We start from the raw sequence: 24,842 nt of genomic DNA, 5'->3' as shown, positions 1-24,842 counted from the left end.
AACGAGAGACTTAAACACAAAACGCTAGTTCTCTCGTTACACACACAAAGCAACCACTCTCGTGGTTGACAAGCAAACGTCTACGCAGCTGGGTCACCCAAAGGCTCAGCGGGATCCTCCTCGAAATCTCCCTCGTCAAATTCAACCCTCTCGTCATCATGCGGAACAACCACCGGAAAAATAATCATTGGGGGTAAGGTACTCATATACCACATCGCTTCATGACGAGGAACTCAGTCTGCAATTGCAAGACAACATACGAGGGACAATCAGATTCCAGCGTCAGATACTGGAGCTCTACACACAACTCCCAATACTCGATACCTCGCTGGCGTTTATGCTCGAGCACATCGGGCACCGGTCCACAATCTCTTGGACAAATCGATTTCCATATCGGACAATCGATTCAAACCGAGCTGGTAGAATCCGTGAGCTTGCTCCTCCCATCCGTCCATCTCCCATGGCCTCGAACGTGCATTATATCACCTTTTGGAACATCTTCCAATATCGGCTGACATTGTCGACAGCGGTGAAACAAGTTCATCGACTCAACGTTGGGCCAATAAGGAGGGATCATCGCGATACTCGTACGAAAGCAGTGAAGCGTCGAGACGACACTCATCCACTCACAAGTCAAACCGATCCACCGGCCCCTAAGTGGTGGTGCCTCTCACAACACTGAACGTACTTGCAGTCGGAGCAATTTGCGTGACCGCATCGTCATACATATGAATCTCACCGGGGAGGAGAGATCTAACTCATAGCAACTCATCCTGCATCATGTCAAACCTATCTCTAGACAGGTCGATTCTAAGCACAACACTATCACATGGCATACTCGTGACCTATACCGAGAACACGTATCCCAAGTCTACAGAAACGGCTAAACCTGGGGCTCTGATATCACAAAATCTGTCACGACCCGCGAGCTTCAGCTCGCCCACGAGCCGCGACCGATCAACTCCAATATCATACCTTTTTAAACAATAGATCATAATACTTTTATATATATTAAAATAGTTTGCGAAAATCCGGGGAAATTTTTCGCTTTTATAACTTAGAGTCTTATAGCGACTCCTATACAAATACATTCCGGAATGTTTTAACAAAAGATACTAACCCCCGGTTAAGAAACCCCATAGCCCATAGGTCAAGGCAATACGTGCTCGGTCTCGGTCTTCGATCGTCGTTTCCATTGCTCACATCGCCGCCTTACCCTTATCTACATTACCAAGGGTCATAAAGCTATGAGTCGATTGACTCAGTAAGCGGGAGTCTAACCTATGAAAGTAAAACATCTAATGCAGAGCCATGTGACGTGCAAACAATCACATAAGAATGCAGGATGCCATTGCCGCTAATTCTCTAGCATGCATAATGTGTGATCACATCCTAGCTAACACTTGTCACTCCGCAAGGTCATACATTTCTTTGTTCTAACCTCCGGAATGGCAAGAGACCAACTTCAGGCTTCGAGCAGCCGCCTTCCGCTGGCCTAGAGTTTTCGTTTTGTCTGGGATCCACTAGTGGTACCATTTCATTCTCATTAGGACGTCCGCGCCTACTGGGCTCTTGACGGCAATGAGCTCGCGAATCGCGACCTTCACCCATTCCGCCGTACGGTGCCTGCATCAGCTACCGTCGAGTCTCCAGTCCCACAATGAGCTCGCGAATCGCGACCTTCACCCATTGCGTAAAGAGTACTCAGCGCACGGATTTCTAAATCCGCTTCATACAAGTCAGTGACTTGCAGGTACCACTGACAACGTTTTTAATCTTTGGGTACTCTAGCGTATAGAGTACACAACTAAGCATATACAGGAGAGCGTCTCGGGTTAAATCCCGAAAGAATTATTGTTTCCCTTTCATGCTCGTTAAGTGTTTTAGGTTGAAGACTCAGGACGTGACTCCTGGTACTTCTACCCTCGGCTCGAATCCGAGAGTCCAACCTGCTCTCCTGTCACCTCAGATCTAGCCAAAGCCTATGGTTAGCAGAGGGATCTAACTACAACAAAGTAGCAACGTAGCTGGTTCAAGTTAGCGTTTGAACCTAGGGAAAATAACACATTTATACCCTGTGTTTTAGTGAAATGTCGAGTTTAACCTTCGGTTTTCAAAAATGTCGAGTTCATACCCTCTGTTTAACTAAAATGACGAAATTATACCCTGAAATGAATAACAACGTCGCAAATCTCCATTTCATTGATATTAACTCTTATATAAGAAAAACCGAATCAAATCTAAATCATTACCCTAATTTCCGAATTCTCAATTTTGAAATAAAAATAGCCTTAAATTGAAATTAAATAATAAAACTGATACCGCCTAAGAAATGACTTCATTCCGTGTTCGAATTGTAACTCTAAATCTTGGATTCTCTGTTCGAATATACGATTTTGATGACTATCAACTATCGATGTTTACCCATTTGCCTCTTTGAGTGTTCTTCACGATTAAGAGACTGTTGTTTATTTTTTAGTTTTTAAATTAATTACATATATGACGCGAATAAATAAAGATAATTGTTGTTTATATTATAAATATTATAGTCAACGTCAATGAAAAGTCAATAAAAAGAATATTTGTGACACTGTTGTCTATTTCAGAGTATAATTTCCTCATTTTAGTTAAACAGATGGTATAATTTCGTCATTTTAGTTAAACAGGGGGTATGAACTCGACATTTTTGAAAACCGAGGGTTAAACTCGACATTTCGCTAAAACACAGGGTATAAATGTGTTATTTTCCCTTGAACCTATGGGTAAAAACCCGACTAAAATTTTCCATAAAGAGTGGCCGAAGCCTTAATCTTCATTGTTTGTGTCTTTTAAGGCTTTTCATACTCTTTATTATTATTAACACGTAAATGCACGTAAACAGGATTATTCCCTTGGTAAGTAGTTGACTTATGTCTCCACGCTTACCTGGAACAGCTCGACAGAAAGTTCGACAACTTTCAGCGATGTCTTGCTTTTCACGTTCTTCGGAATACTTGACACTTGTCGAAACATCAAAGGAAGAGTTAATCGAGTTTTAACATCGATAACACTTCCCTCAAAACTTCAAATTCCTGCTTCGTTGCCTTTGACTCTGTTGGTTCCCGCGCGTCCGTCTAATTCTGTAATCCCTTTCGCGGAATCCGATAACTAGTCAATTTCATGATTCCAAGCTCACATAAATTTCCGAAATCAAAACTAAATTCCTCGAGACAATTCAACGAGCCCGGAAACATACTCTATTCAAAATCCGGACCCAAGCAAGTCACACAACCAAACAATTCCGGAGACACAACGAGCAATCCTACAACCAAACGAGCACAAACACTCGTATCCATATTCAAACACAAGGCACATCATATCCTCATCGATACCAAACATACACAAACAATTGCACAATCTCGACTCAAGTCCCCGATTCAAACACATAATCAAAATTTTATGGCACATAATCGGACTGGTTTGGACAGCGACTGAAAAATGCATCATAACTCGAGCTATACAACTCGAAATCCAACGATTCCAGTTTCAAAACGTAACTAACTTCCGTACCTTTCTAACGATATATTATAAGCCTACATATGACCAGAATAGGTATCTCAAAAACAGCCCGCAATATTGGGTCGCTGTTCTGGAATTCAGCAGTTCACAGCTTTGAATACCAGATTTCAAAAATTCATAACTCTTTCAATACTCCACGGATTATTACGTTCTTGGTCATTTTAGAAAGCCCATAATGTCTACTATCCAGGAAAAATATCAACAAAAAATAATCTCAGAACACATTGGACTGTCCACGTCCGTTTCTACAGGCTGTGCAAAGCAGTAAAAACCAACTCCAAAATCAAACCAATCCAAGAAATTCGTTTTCAATCACCAAATTCATCTCATAATCATCACCAATCAAGCTCAATGAACAATCAAAACCAACCAAAAACTCAGATTTCATCTCGGATCAAAAACCCCCAAATTGAGCTATGAACCCTAGATTTCGAAATCCTCACTTTAGCCCAAGAAATCCATACCTCACTTGAAGAGTCGGACCATTTGGACCGTCCTCACCCTCTTTTCCCCAGCCGGAGGTGCTCGCCGGAGCTCCTAGGACGCACGGCGACCTTCTCCTCTCGGCTGGTGGTGTGCGCGCGACTCGGAGATGGGCGGCCGGAGAAGAGATGAGGAGAGGGTGGTGATGTGGTTGGTCGGCCGGAGAGAAAGACTCGGTGGTGGTTGTTGTCAATCAATTTTTTTTTCTTTGTTACTCTTTGCAGGTGGAGCTCGCGCGAGACTTGGAGAAGAAGAAGAGAAGAACGCAGAAGAAAAAGGAAAGAAGAAAGAGAAAAAAAGGGGTACGTGGCCGAATGGGAGAGGAGAAAAGAAGAGGATAAGATCGTCACGTGGCAGCACTCCATTGGGCCACCTATCTCCTGAAATAACCCCTCTTAAATCTTTTTCTTTCACTCTCGTCCTTCACTTTGTTGCACTTAAGTCCTTTCCAATTAAATCCTCTCAAACTCGTCCTTAAAAATAAATCTTGAAAAATAACCGAGAATTTCTTATTAATTCTCGTCATCTTAAATATATTTAAGGGACTTCGGAATTTATTTTCACTCTTGAGATTTCAAATCTCCGACTGTGTTCCGAATAATTTTATTCGGAAAATAATATCGAGTTTACTCGAATATCCTTATTCCGAAATTCCATCATCCTTAAATATATTTATTATTATTATTTTTCTTTCAAGATATTTAAAAATTAAGGACGCCTCATGCGCAACAAGAATTTGATTCAAAATAAACTCGTTTATTTTATTCAAATTCTTAACTCGAGCGTTACAAAAGTTCGTATATTACAGTCACGGATCCCACAGCCTTTGCAGACACCAGGCTCCCATCACCCCATTTGAAACAGAACTCGCCTTCCTCTAAGCTTTTGGTTTTCTTGAAACCATTCAAGGAACACCAAATATGGTTAGTAGCAGCGGAGTCAAGAATCCACGTTGATACATTATCAGCTACTAAGCATGCTTCGGTAACTAGTACAATACTATGTTCCTTTGCTTTGAGATAGGCGGGACAGTTCTTTTTATCGGCCTTGTAAGGTCTCTTCACAGTTCCAGAGGCGGAGGCTTTTTGCTCAGTAGCATGTGCATCTCCTTGATTCCTCTTTCTCTTAGTGAAACCTACAGCAATGTGAAGTTCCTCCATAAGCTTGGTAACAGTGTACTCTAGCTTGTTAATGGAGTAGTTTATCTTGAAGGTATCAAGAGATGCGGGGAGAGTTTCTAAGATCACATCTATGACATTCTTCCCATCAATCTCAGATCCTAGGATTTCCATTTTACTCAGATGACTAATGATCAATATCATAAAGTCTCCAATAGGAGTCCTAGCCCGCATATGACAGTTCATAAACTGTCGGACTGCTTGTAGCCTTGTTTGACGCCTTTGCCCTCCAAACATCTCAAGGAGATTGTAGAGCATGTCAGCGGCAGTCTCGAAGTCATGATGTTGCTCTTTCAGCATATTGTTCATAGATGCCAAGATATAGCACCTCACAATCTCATCGGATCGAAGCCAGGCCGCTAAGGCGTCATTGTCCTCTTGAGTTGAATCATTATTCGTCAGAGGAAGACATGGGGTGGTGAGTACCCATTTGTGCTTGGTAGGTATTATGTCGAGGTTACGTTTCGAGTCTATGTAGTTTTCGTTTTCGAGTTTGTTCGAGGAAAGAATGAAAGAGAGAGAGTTGGGAGACATATTGCCTATAAAAGTTGAAACAAGTTTATGATTAGTCTTTGGTTTAGGATTTAAGTTTTATTAAGACTTTTGTAAAATCCAAAGGTGTTATAAACCAAACGATAATTTACTCCTTCGAGGGAAGGCCGCAAAAAATCTCCATTTATAAGTAAATGACACATCATTAATGCTTAGCCAAGATGTCAATACATCAACATTGACTAGCCACCTTGTAAATTGGTTTGATCACTCACATCCTTTCGCAGGGCCTCGAGGGAGGATTACTAGGGATTGAGTCTAAGTGTGTAACCAACCACTTAGTCCAAGAGATCGACTTTGAAAAACAATCCACCGAGGGGAGGCCTTGCCATCATCGTCTCACTCTCGGACGTAGCTCATTGAGCAATGATCAGAGCAAAGCGCCCTTGAGTACTCTCATTTAAGAGAGGGCCACGAGGGTGACTCTTAGTCTGGCGACACTTGCACTTTTCATTAGTGTTGGGGATCGTGGGTTACAAACAACGAATATAACCCTCCCACTTAGTTTTTGGAGTTGGTTCATCGACTCTTATAAGTTCGGAAACAAATTTCCTAGTTAGAGAGCGACAGAGCGGACAACTAGAAGAGAATCCTAGATCGACATGTTCAGAGTAGTATTAGTGCATAAAGGCACAAGGTACATACTCGATCTTTTCTTATTTTCTATTTCGGGAAAGTGCGTGAGGGAAGTGTGAACTTCAACTCACTCGAACACTTGAAAGTTTGAGATTACACATCTTTTTATTTTTCGGCTTGTCTACAAAGAGACCTCCCACTAAACTTTTCAAGAGCATATAGATTTTGAACATATGTGATATAGATATAGTTTTGAAAACATTTTGAAAATTTATTTGATTTGGATGACAAAATATTTTCAAGTTTGAAAGTGAAAACGGTTTTTCAAAATTCAAACTAGTTTTGTAAAAATTCAATTTCAATTAATCTTTCAAAAATCAAAACTTTTAATCTTACACATCATGTTTATAATCATATGAAAAACATTTTTGCTCAAGAAAGTTTTCTCATTAGAGTTCTATAACTCATGGCAGTGGGGTTTGAAAATCCGGATTTCTAAAAAAAACTGGAGTTTCACACAGCCACGCACCTCGGAGTAAAATCGCCATATCTGGCGGCTCCGATGTCCTTTTGAGCCAAAACCGGTGGCATTGGACAGAGGACAGACAGAGCTTTAATTTGATTCAAGAATCATTAAATTTAGATTTCTGAGCAGAGAGTTATGCCACTTTTAATGCGGGTTTACTCCAGCTCGAAGAAAAAGAAATAAATTAAAGCTTGGTCCTATTTAGGTGCGAAAAAGAATCAAGTGTAACGGAACGTTTTAAGATGTTGTTTAAAGCTTTTATTTGTGTTTTATTAGCAGGGTAATTACATAGAATAAAAGAAATAACAACATGCATAAAACGATTCAAGTAAAAATAAGAAACTAGTAAGATATCAAAACTAGTCACAAAATTTTACTCGAAATTTCTCAAACCTTTAAAACACGTTTTTCAATATAAAAAATTAAAAACTTTTAGAACTGATTCTAATGTGTTTTAAAAACATCCCAAAATCATAGAAAAACAACATGGTTTTTAATTTAAAGGCAAGAGCAATAAATTAAAAAAAAAATCTAAGATTACAATTCTAACTTGTCACAAAATTAGTAAACTTTCGAAAACGATTTTCAAGCTCATAATTTTAAAAACATGTACATGCTAATCCTTGACCATAGCTCTGATACCATTTGTTGGAATTGATCTAGGGTTTAAGAAAAAGATTAAACGCTTCGGGAAGCGGCGGAATTTTAAAAAATTTCTTTTCAAGTAAAAACAGTTTTTACTAACCTAGACAAAGAGCAAGTACATGTAATTAAAACCTATTATGAGTGTAGAAGTTTACTAACCTTTCTTGAAGCTTGATCTTTGTAGAAGCTTTTGGAAAGTTTGCAACGCTTGTCTCCTCGCAGCACGTCTCTCTTTCTTTCCTCGGCACCTCGAGCAACCACGATAGTTTCTATCACTAAATCACTCGAAATAAAAGGAATCAGTGAGTGGGCACTTTTAAACACTACGACTTAAGAACGAGTCTTGAAGTCGCAGAGCTAAACTCTAGGTCAAATGAGGACCTAGGTGCCAAAACAAAATCGAAAATAAACTAGAGAGAGAGAGAGGAGTTCGGCCAAAGTTCTAGAGAGAGAGTCTCTCAAATCTCTTAAACTTGTGTTGCGGCAACTTTCTACAACGGTTTAGTGATACCATTGTATAGTATGGCTAATCTCGTTGCAATAACAAATATACAGTGTTGCAGCGAGTTTAACCCGCGAGGTCTTGTGAGCTCTTATCGCATTGGAAAATTATTTTGCTATCACGATAATCTACACAACGAAACTCTTACCGTTGTGTAAAGTGTTGGGAGAAATTTTTTACAGATCTTACCGCAGTGGCAGATTTTTATTGTTGCGGCGAGATGTTGCTTGTTCACAGCTTTTCACAACAAAGAAAAAAACCGCATTAAAAATTGGTACTATATTATATAAAAAAAATATGGACGTTCTTTTAATGTTTTCCCTCAAAATTACCTGAAAATGAGGTATAAAAATATCCTATAAGTGAACTATTGTTAGATCAAGTAAGTTAAGTATGGACAGTTGTGATGTAGCCGGTCCAATGTATTTGAACTCAGTTGTAATATGTTTGTCTCATTTAACCTTCAGTTGTAATATGTTTGAGTCAGTTAGTCAATACAACAAACAGTTCAAGCTCTCTCTCTCTCTCTCTCTCTCTCTCTCTCTCTCTCTATCTCTCTCTCTCTCTCTCTCTCTCTCTCTCTCTCTCTAATGGACGAATTTTGGAACACGGCCAAGGGGGGATTGGCGTAAATCCCAATGCTCGAAACCCATAAAAAAATCGCCCACCTCAATATGTGCAAGATCCAATTGCTTAAAACTCAATTAATTATTTATTTATTTGGTCCAACAATAAACAAATAAGTAATTGATTATTTATTTACTTGATCAAATAATAAATAATTAATATTATCATAAATAATTATTTAGTTCTGCAAATACCTATATTTCATAATTGATGGTGTTAATCACAATAACAGCTAGTGAGATTATAATAATGAAAACATTATTATTCGAAAGTTCTTATCCGTCTTTATCAGAGCCGAATCGGGGACTATGGACCTAGTATTAGAAGCTTAACAAATCCGATGAAAAAGTCATTTATCTTTTCTACATCGATTTGTTTAATCTTGGTCAGACTCTACCTTGCAAACCAAGACTGAATCCTCCTTGGTACTAGAATTATATTTACTCATCGTGATGAGTGTCCACTGATATAGTCAGTTTGTGATCAAGATCCTCCAAATTCAACCCGCGTCAAGAAAAGTCAATTATTCCGTTATATTTTTCTTGACACCTATATATAAGCCCTAAGCATTGTTGCTTCCCCAGCGAAAGATTCTTCCAAACATACAAACTTTGAAAGTGCGCGCAATCTATCGGTTTTGGAATCAACTTTTAGGTGAGAGAACATTTACCTTCTTTCAGGAAGGCTGGATTTCATATATGTAAATCACTTCCCACTCGAACCATGTTCCGCAACTCCGAAGACATAAGCTTTGATCAGCATGATAGTGGTCTTTTAGCGAATGAGTCAAAGAGTGCGGTAACATGATCCAGTTTCCATGATCATTTCAAGATTTAGATCAAGTCTCACTGTGACCATCATTTGTGACATCGGTAAGTGTGTCGTAACGGTCCTTAAAAGACACATCTACAACCAAGACTTGTCCGGGTCATACACTTACCACAAGTGTAGAATGCTCCCACTAAGTGATCAACATTCACTTGTGTTCCACATATATGATTTCAGATTCAGCTACCCAGACATGAACCAATCATCGACCAGTTTTAGTTCACCGTCCAAGCTCAGATGTCGTGCATGTGACTCAGTTCGATACGGAGACTATGAGTTGATGAATGTTTGATAAATCTTAATATATAAGAAATAACGCTTTCGATTCGTATAACTTATAAATGTCAAAACTTTATTTTATTAATATTTCAGCGAGAATTTACAAAAGCATCTTCTCGGGGGCAAGAATTCCTAATAGTTTTGTTTTTTGTGAACAATTCGGGGTCGGATTTCTGTAGAATACGTAATATACTAACACAACAATATATATATGTGTGTGTGTGTGTGTGTGTGTGTGTGTGTGTGTGTGTGTGTGTGTGTGTGTGTGTGTGTGTGTGTGTGTGTGTGAATGTGCTTATTGTTGGAATTGATCTAGGGTTTAAGAAAAAGATTAAACGCTTCGGGAAGCGGCGGAATTTTAAAAAATTTCTTTTCAAGTAAAAACAGTTTTTACTAACCTAGACAAAGAGCAAGTACATGTAATTAAAACCTATTATGAGTGTAGAAGTTTACTAACCTTTCTTGAAGCTTGATCTTTGTAGAAGCTTTTGGAAAGTTTGCAACGCTTGTCTCCTCGCAGCACGTCTCTCTTTCTTTCCTCGGCACCTCGAGCAACCACGATAGTTTCTATCACTAAATCACTCGAAATAAAAGGAATCAGTGAGTGGGCACTTTTAAACACTACGACTTAAGAACGAGTCTTGAAGTCGCAGAGCTAAACTCTAGGTCAAATGAGGACCTAGGTGCCAAAACAAAATCGAAAATAAACTAGAGAGAGAGAGAGGAGTTCGGCCAAAGTTCTAGAGAGAGAGTCTCTCAAATCTCTTAAACTTGGATGAATGAAATGTGAGGAATGAGGCTCTCATTTATAGGAGGAGGATTACCTTCAAAAGGTAGTTTCCTCTTTTCCAATTGCCTTGCACGTCCAACATGCCTCATGAAGGCTTAGGATTTGTTTCCTCATTTGATTTCCTCTTAGTTGGCCGAAAATGCACTTTCCTTCTTAAGGAAATTTGTTTCCTCTTTTTCTTTTGGCAAGTATCTTCATACATCAATGCACAAAATAAACTCTCTTTCCCACTATGGCATGAACGAAATTCAGCCTTATTTCCCTTGGGTTGGACGAAATTTGAGCTTCTAGAAGGAGCTTCTAGATGTTTCTTCATTTGTTCATGACAACATAAGAAAAGCCCATTAAGAATTTTCAAGTAAAATTCTATGAAATGAAATTAATCCTCAAGGCCCAATAAACTATTAATGGCTGAGTGTTTTAAGTTTCATTTGTCATCAAATGACCTTGTCAAAAAAAATTTATTGACATTCATTTCGTCCTATGTCCAAAAGGACAAAAATACCCTTTTGACAATTTTCGTAAAACTGTCTCGTTCTTGTTTTGACTTAGCTTTCAGTTTAACTATTCCTACTCGATGTGATTCGTGACAGTGACCTCATGGACCCAAATGAACAAAGCTTGAGCTAAACACTTGGACTCAAAAGTTCACAAACCTTTTCCAAGTTTAGCTTAATGCCAACTGACTCCACTAAAGAGTTGACACTGAAAATCTCTCGGTTCAAATGAATTTATTTTCTACTCAAGAATTCACCTAATTATAATGAGCGGATCCACTGAATATTATCTATGTTTACCCTTCATGAATGTCATCAGCTAGTCGGGATTTACTAAATTACCATTTTACCCTTCTAGCTGTTATATCCTCAACTCCTTTGTCGCTTGTGAATAAGTTAGAAACAGTGTATTGACGAGGAGCTAACAAGTCACATTGTTTCATCCAAAAGAGTCAGGACTCAATTTGGACACTGGCCAGTTCATTTATTCACACTCCAAGGAACAAAGCATGAGGTGACATACATTGCATTTCTGCAATCTTGTACATGAATTCCATATCTATGAGAACTTCACAAAGTTACTCATGACAGACTCACAACTTAGTATTTCACCAATAGGCCCTGTTCGGAATGACATAGTGAGTCCGAACTCTGACTTTCTCAAATGAGAATACTAAGTTGTGAAATGGCATGTCTCATTTCAGGATTAAGGTAAGCATGATGCAATTCATACATAGTGACTTCGAGACATAAGAGGTTAAATGGTTTGTTCTTATATTGTCTCTAGAAGTGCACTGGTCAATTCAGTACCTTCGGAAGATACCTAGAAGAACTATAGAGTCTCCAACTCTCAATGCCTCATAACCAGACATCATAGATTCTTCTAACAATCATACTGAGGTCAATAGTCCTTTGACCCTAAGATTGCGAATATATCGTTTTAAGCAAACTACGAAGAGTTTGTTCATGCAAATCTACATTTGTCTCTTCGTAAGTTGTTAAGTTTGTTTATGGACTAAAAGACTAAGGTTTTATCATAAAGCTTCAAACAAAGAAGATTGAATGAACGTTTCAAATTTTTATTAATGAATAAGCAATTACAAGCAAGAGTCTTCGTAAGACTGTATGACATCAAATGTACATAAATAGACACTACTACTCTTCTTGTGGGCACCATTGACAACACTTATATGGCTCTAATCCAGACAGTTTAGTCGACAATAAATAAAAAAGATGAGACGAGAAGTTTTACCCAGTTTCGAACCAAAGATGTCCTACTTCGTGCTTGGAGAGTCGTTTCACTAACAAATACTAATATGAAATTACAAACATTACAAGCACTCACCACTTTCTCTTTTCCCTCAAGGATCTTATCTCTAACTTGTTTTAGGTTGTTTTCCCCCAATTTCTTTCTCTCACCCTCTGTTTGTTTTCTCACCGTAAGGAGAAACGGAACGAACAACAACCAACAACACTGAAATCCTCTGCCGACCACTCTCCACGTCCTCCTCTAGCTGCTCAAACCTCAAGTACTATTGTCTTGGGGATCGCTTCAAGCCATAGAGAGATTTTTTAAGAAGACATACCTTATCTCACTCTCTAACCTTGACAAAATTTTCTAATTGAGTCATTAGAATTCTCTCCTTGAGATTCCCATGAAGAAACGCGGTTTTTACATCCATTTGCTGAAGCTCTAAATCTAATTTATTTACCATAGCGAGTAAAACCCGAATATATGTGTGCTTTGTCACGTGGGAGTAGATCTCGTTGAAGTCGACTCTTTCTGTTTGAAGCCATTAGCCACCAATCTCGCCTTACGCCCCGTATTCTCAAACTCGACAATGCCTTCATTTTGTTTGAACACCCATTTGCAATCAACCACACGTTGGTCTTTAGGCTTGTCCACGAGTAGCCATGTCTCGTTCTTGTCAAGCGATGTCATTTCCTCTTCCATAGCACCCTTTCATAGCTCTTTGTCTTTTCCCATCACCGTTTTCATGTACGACCTCGGCTTCGAGTCTTCCAATTCTTACGCGAAAACCAACACAAATGCAACTAAGTTGGAGTAACTATACCTCTTAAGGGCTCGGGTTTCCTTTCTATGTCGATCTCTTACCCATTGATACGAGTCTAGGCTCTCGTAATGACTTTCACCGCCTAACTCTTCAATTTCTTCCAAGTGACCCTCAGCACTAGCCCCGTCTCTATCCTCTCATTCATCGCTACATCTCCCCAATAGCTCCACCTCAATTTTGGCTCTTTCCTTAGCGACTTCGGCACTATCCTTAGCCTATTGAGTAGCCATGGTCATGCAGTATTCGAATTCTCTGAAGACGACATATTGGCTAATAACACATTTCGAACCTTCACTTCTTTGTACCAAAGCTTCCAACCATTCATACCTTCGGGATTCCGAAAAACATACACTTCTTCGCTCTCGGATCTAGCTTGTCCTCTCTTTGGTGCATGAACATCACACAACCAAATACCTTCAATTTGTCAAGCTTCGGCAGAGAACCATTCCACACTTCTTCCATTGTCTTGCTATTCAACGCCATTGATAGACATCGCTTTATCAAGTAAGCCGACGTGTTCACGGCTTCTCCCTAAAACCTTTTTGGCAAACCGGCCTCGAATAACATGCATCTCACTCTCTCAAGTAGTGTTCGGTTCATCCGCTCCGCAAGTCCATTTTGTACCGGGGTACCCCGGACGGTCTTGTGCTTAACCATCCCTTGTTCCTTGATGAATCGGTTGAACTCATCACCCAAATACTCTAAACCATTGTCTGTTCAAAGCTTCTTGATTTTTCTCCCGGTTTGTACCTCTAACATTTTCTTACATTCTTTGAACTTTCCAAAAGCTTCATCTTTATGCTTCAAGATGTAGACTCAAACCTTCTGAGAACAATCATCGATGAACGTGATGAAATACTAGCCTCCACCTCGAGTTGGCGTCCTCTACGGTTCCCACAAATCCAAGTGCATATAGCTCAACGTTTCTCGCGTCACCTCCATAGACTGTGTAAACTTCACTCATGTGGCCTTGCCAAAGATACAATTTTCCCAAAACTCCAAGTCACCAAGCTTATCACCCCCATAACAAACTTTTCTTGCTCAACTTTTTCAAACCTCTATCACTCACATGATCTAACCTCTTGTGCTAAAGGCTCGCCAAAAATGTCTCTTGTGATTCCGTAATCATCGCCGCATCACCGACCAAGGTGTTACCTTGAAGCACCACTCATGACAACTAGCGACCCATTTGTGACCTTCAAGACATTATTTTCACATTTCCAAGAAAAACCTTAGTGGTCCAAAATTTCAAGTGAAATGAGATTCCTTCGTAATTTTGGGACATGTCGTACCTCCGTCAAAATCAGCTCAATCCCATCGCATAACTTAATCTGCACCGTACCGATTCCTGCCACCTTACATGACTTGTTGTTTCTGAGCAACACTTCATCCATCGCGACTTTCTCGTAGCTCTCGAAACAACCTTCATTCGGTGTCATATGGAATCAGCATCTGGAGTCCATAATCCAACATTTTTCGAATTGAGTAATGGAGACAACGAGAACATTGGAGCTCTGGTAATCGCCAACAACTTCTTAAACAACCATTGCCTCTCCGTCTCGTCTCTCGATCGCACCGTCTCCCCAATTCGGACAATTATTCATCACATGCCCTTCTTCATGGCACTTGTAACATTTGATGACAAACTTCTTCGAGTTTCGAGACTTCGACGGTGACTTTTCCTTCCCTTAGTGTCTCTCTTGTCGAATCTACCTCGAGCCATGAACAATCCATCTCCGCTAGTACCTTCCATCTTTATCCGTCGTTTGTGTTCTTTTGACTTCAAAGCTCCAACAACCTCGTCGAGAGTAATCTCCTCTCTACCGTGTTGAAGAATGTCAACCATGTGCTCGTACGACCTTGGCAAAATATAAAGCAAAACTAATACTTGATCATCATCGTCATACTTCACAACAATGTTCTCCAAATCAAAAATCAACTTGTTAAACTCGTTGAGATGTTCCATCATATCCTTTCCTTCCGCCATCTTGAATGTCAAAAATCGTGCCTTGAGAAACAACCGGCTCGACAACGTTTTCTTGTAAAGTGACTCTAGCTTCAATCAAATCTCAGCCGCCGACGTACATCGTATCACCTCCTGCAAGACCTTATCACCAAGACTAAGAATCAAAGTGTTGAAAACCCTTTCTAACACATCATCTTTCTTTGTCGCGTCCCACATTGCCGGAAGCTTATCGGACCCATCATGAGCCTTCCCAACACCCATGTTCATGTTACCGAGGTGAGCCAACATCTTCACTTTCCACAACCCGAAGTCATTTGAGCCATCAAACTTCTCAATATCCACTTTCGAGGTCAACGCCATTACAGAACAACCCAAAGCTTCAAAGAAACAATTTCATGAACACTTGGTGTGCACACGAAACCACAACACAAAACCGCAAAATTTTAGTTCAACCTTGCTCTGATACAAATTTGGGTGAACGATATGGGGTCGGATGCCTACGGAATACAGACTAGCGCAACAATATATATATATATATATATATATATATATATATATATATATATATATATATATATCTCCGTGGCTCCAATGCAGATAATTTAATCGACAATAAATGAAAAAGATGAGACGATGAGTTTTACTCAAGTTTGGATCAAAGATGTCCTACTTCGTGCTTGGAGAGTAATTCCACTAACAAATAATAATCCGAGATTACGAGCACTCAACACTTTCTCTTTTCTCTCAATGATTTTCTATCTAAGTTGTTCTTAGTTGTTTTTCCCCCATTTTTTTCTCTCACCACCTGTTTGTTTTCTCACCGTAAGGCTAACAACAACAACACACTTGCCTTTATATAAAACAACGAAGAAAGGAATTAATGTGGGACTCACTAACGTCAAGCCACGTTCATATATTTACTGAGTGTAGTTCTCAGTCTGGTTGTAAAACTTTTGTTTGTATTAAAGAGTCCAACAGTTCTCACGCTTCTGATGTGAATGTATGGCATAAACGTTTTGGTCACTCTTCTAAAGATGTCATGAGTCATGTTTTAACGTCAATTAATAGTCAAATGTCTGTAATAAAGTTACATTTTTTTTAATGACTATAAAATTGCCAAGAGCCATCAATTCAATTTTAGTCATGTTCAAACATATTTAAATGCAGTGTTTTACTTTATTCATTGTGATTATGTTGATGGTTATAGATATTATAGTAACTTTGTTGATGATTTTACAAGTTAACTCTGAGGTTGTTGCTTTCCAATACTTACATTGAGAGACAATTCCAAACTAATATAAAGTAAAAAGAAAAATGAGTTAGGCAAAAACATATTAAATGTAATAAATGAGGTAAAGAAAAGAAGGATTGTTGTTGGCCTAAAAATGGATTTAGATGTGTAAGAAAAAAACAAAAAGGTAATAAATGAGATAAGAGTAGGAAAAAAAAAATTACGGAAAAAAAACATTAAGGTAAAATAAATTTGGTTAGGTAATATTAAATGTAATAAATAAAGAAATGAAAAAAATGATTTTGTTTGGGCAAAAAAAATTCATAAATGAGAAAAATTATAGGATATATGATATATATATATATATACATATATATATATATATATATATATATATATATATATATTCTTCCCTACCTTAATTCTATTGCTAACTTTTTAAGAAAAAGACCTAAAAATGTCTATTTCCTATTTTTCTTTTTTACTCCTACCAGCGTCTATTTCCCAAATTCAATCGATCCCATGACAACCATGAGTCTGGTGGACCGAGCGACCCATTGAAGTACAGGCCTTTGTCGTTTTTCTATATATATATATGTCGTTTATTAATGAGTTGAATGATTGGTATCACACCTTTGGGTAGAAAAAAAAAATTGCTGTGGAATATAAATGACCACATACATTGTAGGAGGACCACTTTATCATCTAGACCTGGCCGCCCCATTTTTTTTTTTTTTTTTTTGAAAGAGACCACACCAATCTTTCAAAATTTAAACGTTACATTTTCAATTTTAAATAATATAATTCGAGCGATTGGGACTGTTTTTTTCGAACAGATAAGAATAGAAAGCCTTTAATTTTTTTTAGTGCAAGGTGTTTAGAAATCTTTTCTGTATCCGGTAAATTTTGGACCGTCCCAAAAGTTGGTCCATTTTGTTTTTGAATAAACCAATGATACTCAGCAGGAAAACTTATCAGCAATTTTTTTGTCGATGGTAGAACATAAGAAGTGGTGCACAAGTATATATTTGTTAGTTTGTAGTTTCAATTTGTAATTACTTCTCACCCTAAAATTTAGAATCCAGAATATATGTCGCCCAATTATATCACAAAGTTTATTAAAGAATATATTGAATTTCATCGGATTTAATTGGAGTTTATTGAATTCATTGAAATTAATCAAAATTATTGAACTTAAGGGCAATACTAACTCCTTTTGGGACAACAACTACTCCAAATGGAGTTGATATTGACCTTAAATTCAATTAATTATGATAAACTCTGATTAAAATATGATATGTTCTTCAATGCTAGAAATTAAATAAAAAATTATTTTGCGCGTCTTCGCCTGCAGTCGTCGGAAGAAAGAGTGAGAACTTAGAATCGAGAGAGTTACAGAGATGGATAAAAGGGAAAGCGAGAGAGATGAGAAAAATAATTTGAAACGAGATATATTAATTTAAAAGGCTATTTTGGTAAAAATAAAATAAGAATAAAAAGTTATTTTTGAAAGTGTGTTAATAGAAAGTCCATTCACTAATTCTAATTGTTGTTATTATGGCTACAAAATGAAAGAGAAATATGATAGTGTGTAGACCTCCTAAGTAAGGAAATATCAAGAACAAAGAGCGTGCGTGCAAAATATCTAGGAATTGACTTTCGACTAAAAAATTGAAAAATATCACTTATACCATTTAAATTTGGGAGTTTGAGTAGACTAGCTAATCAGAAATATAAAATTGTCAAAATAGCCTATGTTTGGTTTATTTTGCGAAATAGCCAATAAACTACATTAACCGATTTGATCAGACAAAAATACCCTTCATTAAAATGAAGAGTTACCAAAAATAAATTAATTAACAAAAATAAATTAAATAAATAGAAAATATTACAATAAATAACTCTTCCACTACTAGATTAAAAACCCCCTAAAAAATTACGAGATCTTCACCATCGACCTTCACCGTCGATCTTCAACGCCGAGTCAACTTGCTATCCGTCTCGAGATGCCGATTCGAACTTGAGCCACCGATTTACCAACCGGAAACGGAGCCTACTTCACCTAAATAAACAAAAACATACCGATTTAGTCTCCCAAAAACATCGGACCCTCGTCCGTCGGGCGGCTCCAGGAAGCACGAGCCATTACCTTGAGCAGCATCAGGAAGGAAATGCGTTGATGAATCCGAGGCAAGCAAGCCATCGTCACACTCGAAAACAGAGGAAGGATGCGCCAGAATCAATGGAGGTTGAGAGAGAGAGAGAGATGGAGAGATTGAGCGAATCTTTTTGTCATCGCGCGACAACGCGTGAGTTTTCTGGCGAATAGGGCATCGGCAACGGAAAATGAGGTTGAGGCCGGAGAGTCGACATGGCCCGCTCGCACTCCAATCTCGTCGACTGAACGATGCAGATCCGATTCTACCGTCGCAAGATATTCGACCACGACATTGATTTTTTAAAAGATATATATATATATATATATATATATATATATATATATATGTGTGTGTGTGTGTGTGTGTGTGTGTGTGTGTGTGTGTGGAAGCTCTTGTTCTTTCATATTCATTTGGAAAGTCTTTATCACATGAAGGATACATGAAATCGTATGCAACTACCAAGACTAGTTGCAGAATAAAAATCTATTTAATTGGGTTAGTGAATTAAAAAAAGTCAACGAATCAATTATATTGATATATGATAAATATTGAAGGAAAAGAATAGTACATTTGTAGTAGTTTATGTGTTATGGGTTTTTAATGTACAAAATAAATCTGATTGGAGACAGATGGAGAAGAACCAAATATTATCATTAATTATTTTTTATTTAAATTAATATTTAAATAAAAAGGGTAAAATTGGAAGGAAAAGAGTGATTTAATTTTCACGTCATCAAAATTGGCTATTTAAACAAAAATCTTAAAACGTTGGCTATTTTGTAATTTCAACGTTTTATATGGGTTAGTCCGGGTATTTTTAAATTATTAGTTGTTTTCATTTCTAATTTTCTCTCTCTCTCTCTCTCTCTCTCTCTCTCTCTCTCTCTCTCTCTCTCTCTCTCTCTGGGTATTGACGGATTCAGAAGAACTACGACGAATTAAAATGAACAACAACGATCTCCGACAAACACATGTGAGATTAATTTAAAAAAAATTAATTTTTTTTTCATTTTAAACTCTATTATTGAAAAAATATATATATTGAATTCCATTGGAATTTATTGGAAATAATAATAATTTATTGGAATTACCGAGATTAAGAAAAATTTATAGAAACAACAACTCTTTTTTACAACTACGCTACCAAAAAAGTCGTTGTTGCTCTTAATTCAAATTAATTTTGATTAGATCCAATTAAGTACGATGACACTGATGATATTCAAAGGTAATCCAAAATTTTTGTAAGCCATCGTCATTAATCAAAATTAATTTGATAAGAGCAACAATGACTCTTTTTGTAGTCGATGTTGCAAATAAAAGTCGATGTTTCCTTATTTTTTTTCTTTATTACGATTAATTCCGATAAATAATGTTAATTTTAAAAAAAATTCCGATGACATTCAATATTTTCTTTTCTTCGATGATACAGTTTAAAATGAGAAATATTATAAAAAAAAAAAAAAAAATTATCACGTGTTTGTCAAAGATCATTGGAGATCGTGTTCGTTGGAATTTCTCATAGTTCTTCCGAATCTGTGAATGCCTGTCAATGTCGAGTGATTGAGAGAGAGACAGAGAGACTGAAAATTAGAAAAAAAAAATAAGTAATAATTAAAATTTGAATGGTATGACGACATTTTTTCCGTTTTGAATCAAAAGTTCATTTTTGGATATTTTGCAAGTAGGAGGTCCATTATTCTGCGACCCCAAAATTCGGCACTGCTAATATTTTAGACTATTATGCCATCGCCAGAAGCCTTTTTCTTGTAGTGTTTTTCCTAACTTAAGAAATCTACATTATAAAATTTCTCAAATGAAATTTCATAAATAAAAAAAAGTTATTACGTTAAACATTGGAAGAAAAAGTGAAAAAAAAAACGCTCTAGATAAAAGAAAAAACAAAAAATTAGCTAAATAAGCCACTGAAAGTTTAAGAATTGCTAGATAGCCAACGTTTTGTAAATAACCACCTCAACTTATTCACGGCACTAAAAAAGACAAAAAACACCTAAAAACATTCTCGCTTATTTTGGGTTTTTTTGTCTTTTTCAGTGCCGTAAATAAGTTGAGGTGACTATTTACATAAAATTACAAAAAAAATGGCTATTATACAAAACGCTATGTGTCAAATGACTATATAACTAAAAGACCCGAAAAAATAAATTAAATAATCCCACAAATATCAGTGTCGTAGTACTGTCGTCTCTCCGAGTATGACCAAACTCATTCGGGTCCACAAACTTTAATGCATCTTATTACTCACACAAAAGCAATAATAATAAAAAAATATTATTAATTATTATTAATAATAATAATAGAAGGAAAGATAAAAGAGTGAAAAGATCTTGCAAACAAGTATATAGGCCAAAACACATCTATTGTCGTCTTTGCTGTCACGGAATCACGATTGCAGCACATACATATCTTTGATAGTAAAAATACTACACCATAGCTGTATAAATACAATCAAGTCCACTGTCTAACTAACAAAAAAAAGAGTCCTTTCTGAGTTGCATCTCAGTAAGCAACAACTATCAGTATGGCATTTCCCAAACACTACTACGTCTCTATGATATTCGCAACCCTAATCTTTATGTTAATTAGGTCAGAGTCCACATCTCTGACGGCCAAGAAATTGCTGAGTGAAGCCAAGGAGAGTGAAGTGTTTGATTGGATGGTGAGTCTCAGAAGGAAGCTTCACGAACACCCAGAGCTGCTTTACGATTTGCCGAGAACCAGCGAGGCCATTCAAAACGCTTTACGCGAACTCGACATTCCCTTCATCACCGAAGTGGCCCGAACCGGCGTTGTGGGCTATATCGGCACGCGCCAAAAGCCCTTCGTTGCTCTCAGAGCTGACATGGACGGTCTTCCAATTCAGGTAGAGATCAAAGAACGTAATCGATTTCCCTTATTATTTATAATTAATCGGCACTGTTTTTTTAAAGTTTTATAGAGATCAACCACTCTGTCCTAAAGGTAATTAAGCATAACCGGTTAACCGTTTGTTAACCGGATTTTTCAAAATCACTGTATAGAAAATCCATCTTCATTTACATAGTTAAAATGTAATGATTTGAAACATGAATTAGTGACTGGATTTTTTTTGTTATAATTAAATTAAACAGGAAGAAGTAGAGTGGGAGCACAAAAGCCAGATTCCGGGGCAAATGCACGCTTGCGGACACGACGCGCATGTTGCCATGCTTCTCGGAGCTGCAAAGATCCTGAAACGACATGAGAAAGATTTGCCAGTACGTACTAATTACGGACTAACAATCTCATCCTCAATTATGCTTACATCATAATGATAAGAGCGTATTTGAAGTTCTAATATTATTTATGTACTCTGATAGCCTGCTGGGTGTGGGGTCAACGACATTTAAATACGTACTCTGATAGCCTGCTAGGTGTGGGGTCCAAAAATCCATATCTCAAATGTGATTTAACATATTAATAATGATAAAAAATAATGGCACTGAGCTATTGTTAATCCCCAATGCATATATTCAGACTATTATATTAGTTTTTTTTTTTTTAGAATATAGTACATCAGAGCATTAAAAATTATTTTGTGCAGGAATATCTATTAATTAATTGAAAAATAACTTAATAGATATATTTCATAAAAATGGATATATTCACACTATTTTATTATTATTTTTTTATAAAATTATATATAATATTGAATAAGAGCATGAAAAAATTGTACAGGAATATCTTTTATCTCATACTGGAGAAGCACTTTGGTATGGTATAATCCAAGTCTATTAGATTGAAGAAATTTATTAGGGAACGATAAATTAATTAATTGGAGAATAGCACTTTAGGGAACAATAACTGATTAGCATGTGTTGGATGTGTAAAAATTAATTAGGGAACAATAATTTTGGTTTTTCAACCGGCGGAGGAAGGAGGAGCGGGTGCGAAGGATGTGTTGGAAAGTGGGGTTCTAAAAGACGTGGAGGCCGTATTTGGGCTCCACGTGGCGCCCGGGAGCCGTAAGGGTTTAGTGGGAGGACGGGCCGGAAACATCATGGCCGGAAGCGGAACTTTCGAGGCCCGAATCACCGGAAAAGGCGGCCACGCGGCGCAACCTCACGAGTCCTTCGATCCTGTCGTCGCCGCTGCCAATGTCATCCTCAGCTTGCAGCACCTTATCTCTCGTGAAGCTAACCCTGCCGACTCTCAGGTCCTTTTTTTTCTTTTCTTTTCTATAGTCATATAAAAACTTAAATTTTGACATATAAGTAATTTTTGGTAAATTTTAAGTAAATAATCACAAAATTTTATTAACAAAGAAAAAAAAACATTAATAATTGTAAATAGTCGTTATTAATTGAAAATAAGCCATTAGATTTCAAAGGTATAAATGAAATGTTAAAATGCCCAATGTCATATTATTGATTATTTACTTAAGATTTATAATAAAAAAAGATTATTTAGTAAATCTCTAAATTTTAGTAGGTTAATTACTTAATATTTGATAAAAATAAAAGGTATTTGTGTTGTCCGCAGGTGGTTACGGTGGCTAAGCTTGAAGGGAGTGAGGCGTTCAATATAATCCCTGATGTTGTCACAATCGGTGGCAGTTTTCGTGCTTTTGAGTCTATCAGGACTCTCCAACAACGTATCAGAGAGGTTATATCGAATTATAACTCTATTATATTCTCGTCTCCGTGTTCATTTTTTTTCTCCTTTTTTTTTTCTTGAACAAAATAATAAAGATACGAGATGCACATACTCTCTTGAATTCTTTTTTATTTTATTTACATCTATAAGGGATAAAATTATTTTAAATCGTTATTAATTAGGGCTAATACATGGGCGTCGTATTTATTAATTAACGTATATTTATCAAAATTAACATATGAAAATAACAAGGACACAAAAAAATGACAGATGAACTGAATTTATAAATGTTATCTGATTAATGAAACAACATCATTATATATGATAAAATTTTAAATATATTTAAAAACATTAATTAAATTATAAATCCAACGTTTCAAAGTGACCTAATACTTCAGATTCTTCGTTATGTATTGTTAAAAGTCGCACTTAATAAATTAGATTGAATAATATATGATCATGTGGTACTTCTCTTAAATAGTGTATTAGATATAATCTTATGATATTTAACGTATGTAGCATTGTCCAGCGAACTATTTGATAAGTGAGTCCAAGTGTCCACAATCTTTAGCATGAGAACATAAATGATAAAGACAGAGCTTATAACGTAACGAGTTGCTTATTATTTCATTGCCAGCTGAATTTTATACGAACACCTTGGTACTAACCAGATTCGACAAATGATTATCATTTTATTCTGGGGACACACAGGTTATAGTATCTCAAGCAGCGGTGTCGCGGTGCAACGCGACAGTGACGTTCTTCGAGGACGAGAGGCCGTTGTACCCTGCGGTGATCAACAGCGCAGATCTCCACGTGCACTTCAATCGAGTGGCTAAGGAGATGTTGGGGTCGGATTTCGTGGTGGAAGTTACGCCGGTCACGGTTTCGGAGGATTTTGCGTTCTACCAGGAAGCCGAGCTGAACGGTTACTTCTTCTTCCTCGGAGTCATGAACGGCACAGCGGGACAAGTCCCGGTCCACTCCTCTTTCTTCGACATAGCCGAGGATTCATTCCCTTATGGCGCGGCTCTACACGCGTCCCTCGCCGCCACCTATCTCACCGACGTCCTCGCTTTCGGTGCCAACAACCATCTTCGCGACGAACTGTAGTATTATTATATTCGGCTAATTTGCTTTGGCTCGAAACATTAGACCGAAAGACGCCATATTATAACTAGGAGCTTTCGTTATTATGTTATAGAGCTTTTTTTTTTTCTTTTGCTGTCGTGTCTGATGAACCCAGATTCTATATCTTACTTGGTCTTTCTATATTTTTTGTTTTTATTAAAAACCGGAATGTGGAACAACGCGGCGTCCTCGGCCATCCAGACCACGGCCGAAACCTTGCCTAGACCACAAAAACCACCATTCAGTGATGAAGATCCCAATTGACATATCCAATGACCTTCTTCATCACATTCCCCGGGAATCTACATGATGTTGGATATGGTCCCTATATCAAAACATTACAACAAAGATAGAAAGAAGAAAAATATTTGGAAAAAAAATGAAAAACAATTATGGACGAATGTTTAATTGATCAATTCATTCGGATGCTTTTTTGAAAGACGGCGTTGGAATACATTTATATTAGGGCTGTTCATGAGAACCAACAAACCAAACAACCCGATCACTCAAACCAAACCGCACTACTCTTTTCTAACCCGCCCCATTACAACCCGAAAAATTTTGAGTTGAAACCAACTCAACCCGCAAGTGTTTCGGGTTGGTTTGG

At 37.4% G+C, this 24,842-nt stretch overlaps 1 protein-coding gene and 1 long non-coding RNA gene across 2 annotated transcripts; one reads left to right on the top strand and one right to left on the bottom strand.

Annotated features, from left to right (window-relative positions):
- Positions 1 to 983: 983 nt before the first annotated feature.
- LOC149385817 (uncharacterized) lies at positions 984 to 4,745 on the bottom strand. Its single transcript, XR_016301162.1, has 2 exons — positions 4,023 to 4,745; positions 984 to 1,222 (listed from the first exon to the last, which is right to left on the bottom strand). It is a non-coding gene; the product is annotated as an uncharacterized LOC149385817 (long non-coding RNA).
- A 16,113-nt stretch (positions 4,746 to 20,858) lies between these two features.
- Positions 20,859 to 24,378, top strand: LOC149385816 (IAA-amino acid hydrolase ILR1-like 5). Its single transcript, XM_089625479.1, has 5 exons — positions 20,859 to 21,353; positions 21,601 to 21,726; positions 22,350 to 22,664; positions 22,991 to 23,113; positions 23,816 to 24,378. The coding sequence occupies exons 1-5, from the start codon at positions 21,012 to 21,014 to the stop codon at positions 24,215 to 24,217; spliced, it is 1,308 nt and encodes a 435-aa protein (XP_089481605.1). The 5' UTR covers positions 20,859 to 21,011; the 3' UTR covers positions 24,218 to 24,378.
- The last annotated feature ends 464 nt before the right edge of the window (positions 24,379 to 24,842 follow it).

This window comes from Urtica dioica, chromosome 9, assembly GCF_054948205.1.
Source record: "Urtica dioica subsp. dioica isolate 48M chromosome 9, U.dioica_male_clone48M_v1_H2, whole genome shotgun sequence".
Lineage (NCBI taxonomy): Eukaryota > Viridiplantae > Streptophyta > Magnoliopsida > Rosales > Urticaceae > Urtica > Urtica dioica.
The sequence above is the reverse complement of the archived record's forward strand: the minus strand, read 5'-3'. Positions and strand labels throughout refer to the sequence as shown.

Excerpts from the sequence above, each read along its gene's own strand:
- LOC149385816 (XM_089625479.1), top strand. The coding sequence starts at position 21,012 with ATGGCATTTCCCAAACACTACTACGTCTCTATGATATTCGCAACCCTA. Across the intron at positions 22,665-22,990 it reads CTAACCCTGCCGACTCTCAG|GTGGTTACGGTGGCTAAGCT; the intron begins GTCCTTTTTTTT and ends TGTTGTCCGCAG. Across the intron at positions 23,114-23,815 it reads TCCAACAACGTATCAGAGAG|GTTATAGTATCTCAAGCAGC; the intron begins GTTATATCGAAT and ends GGGGACACACAG.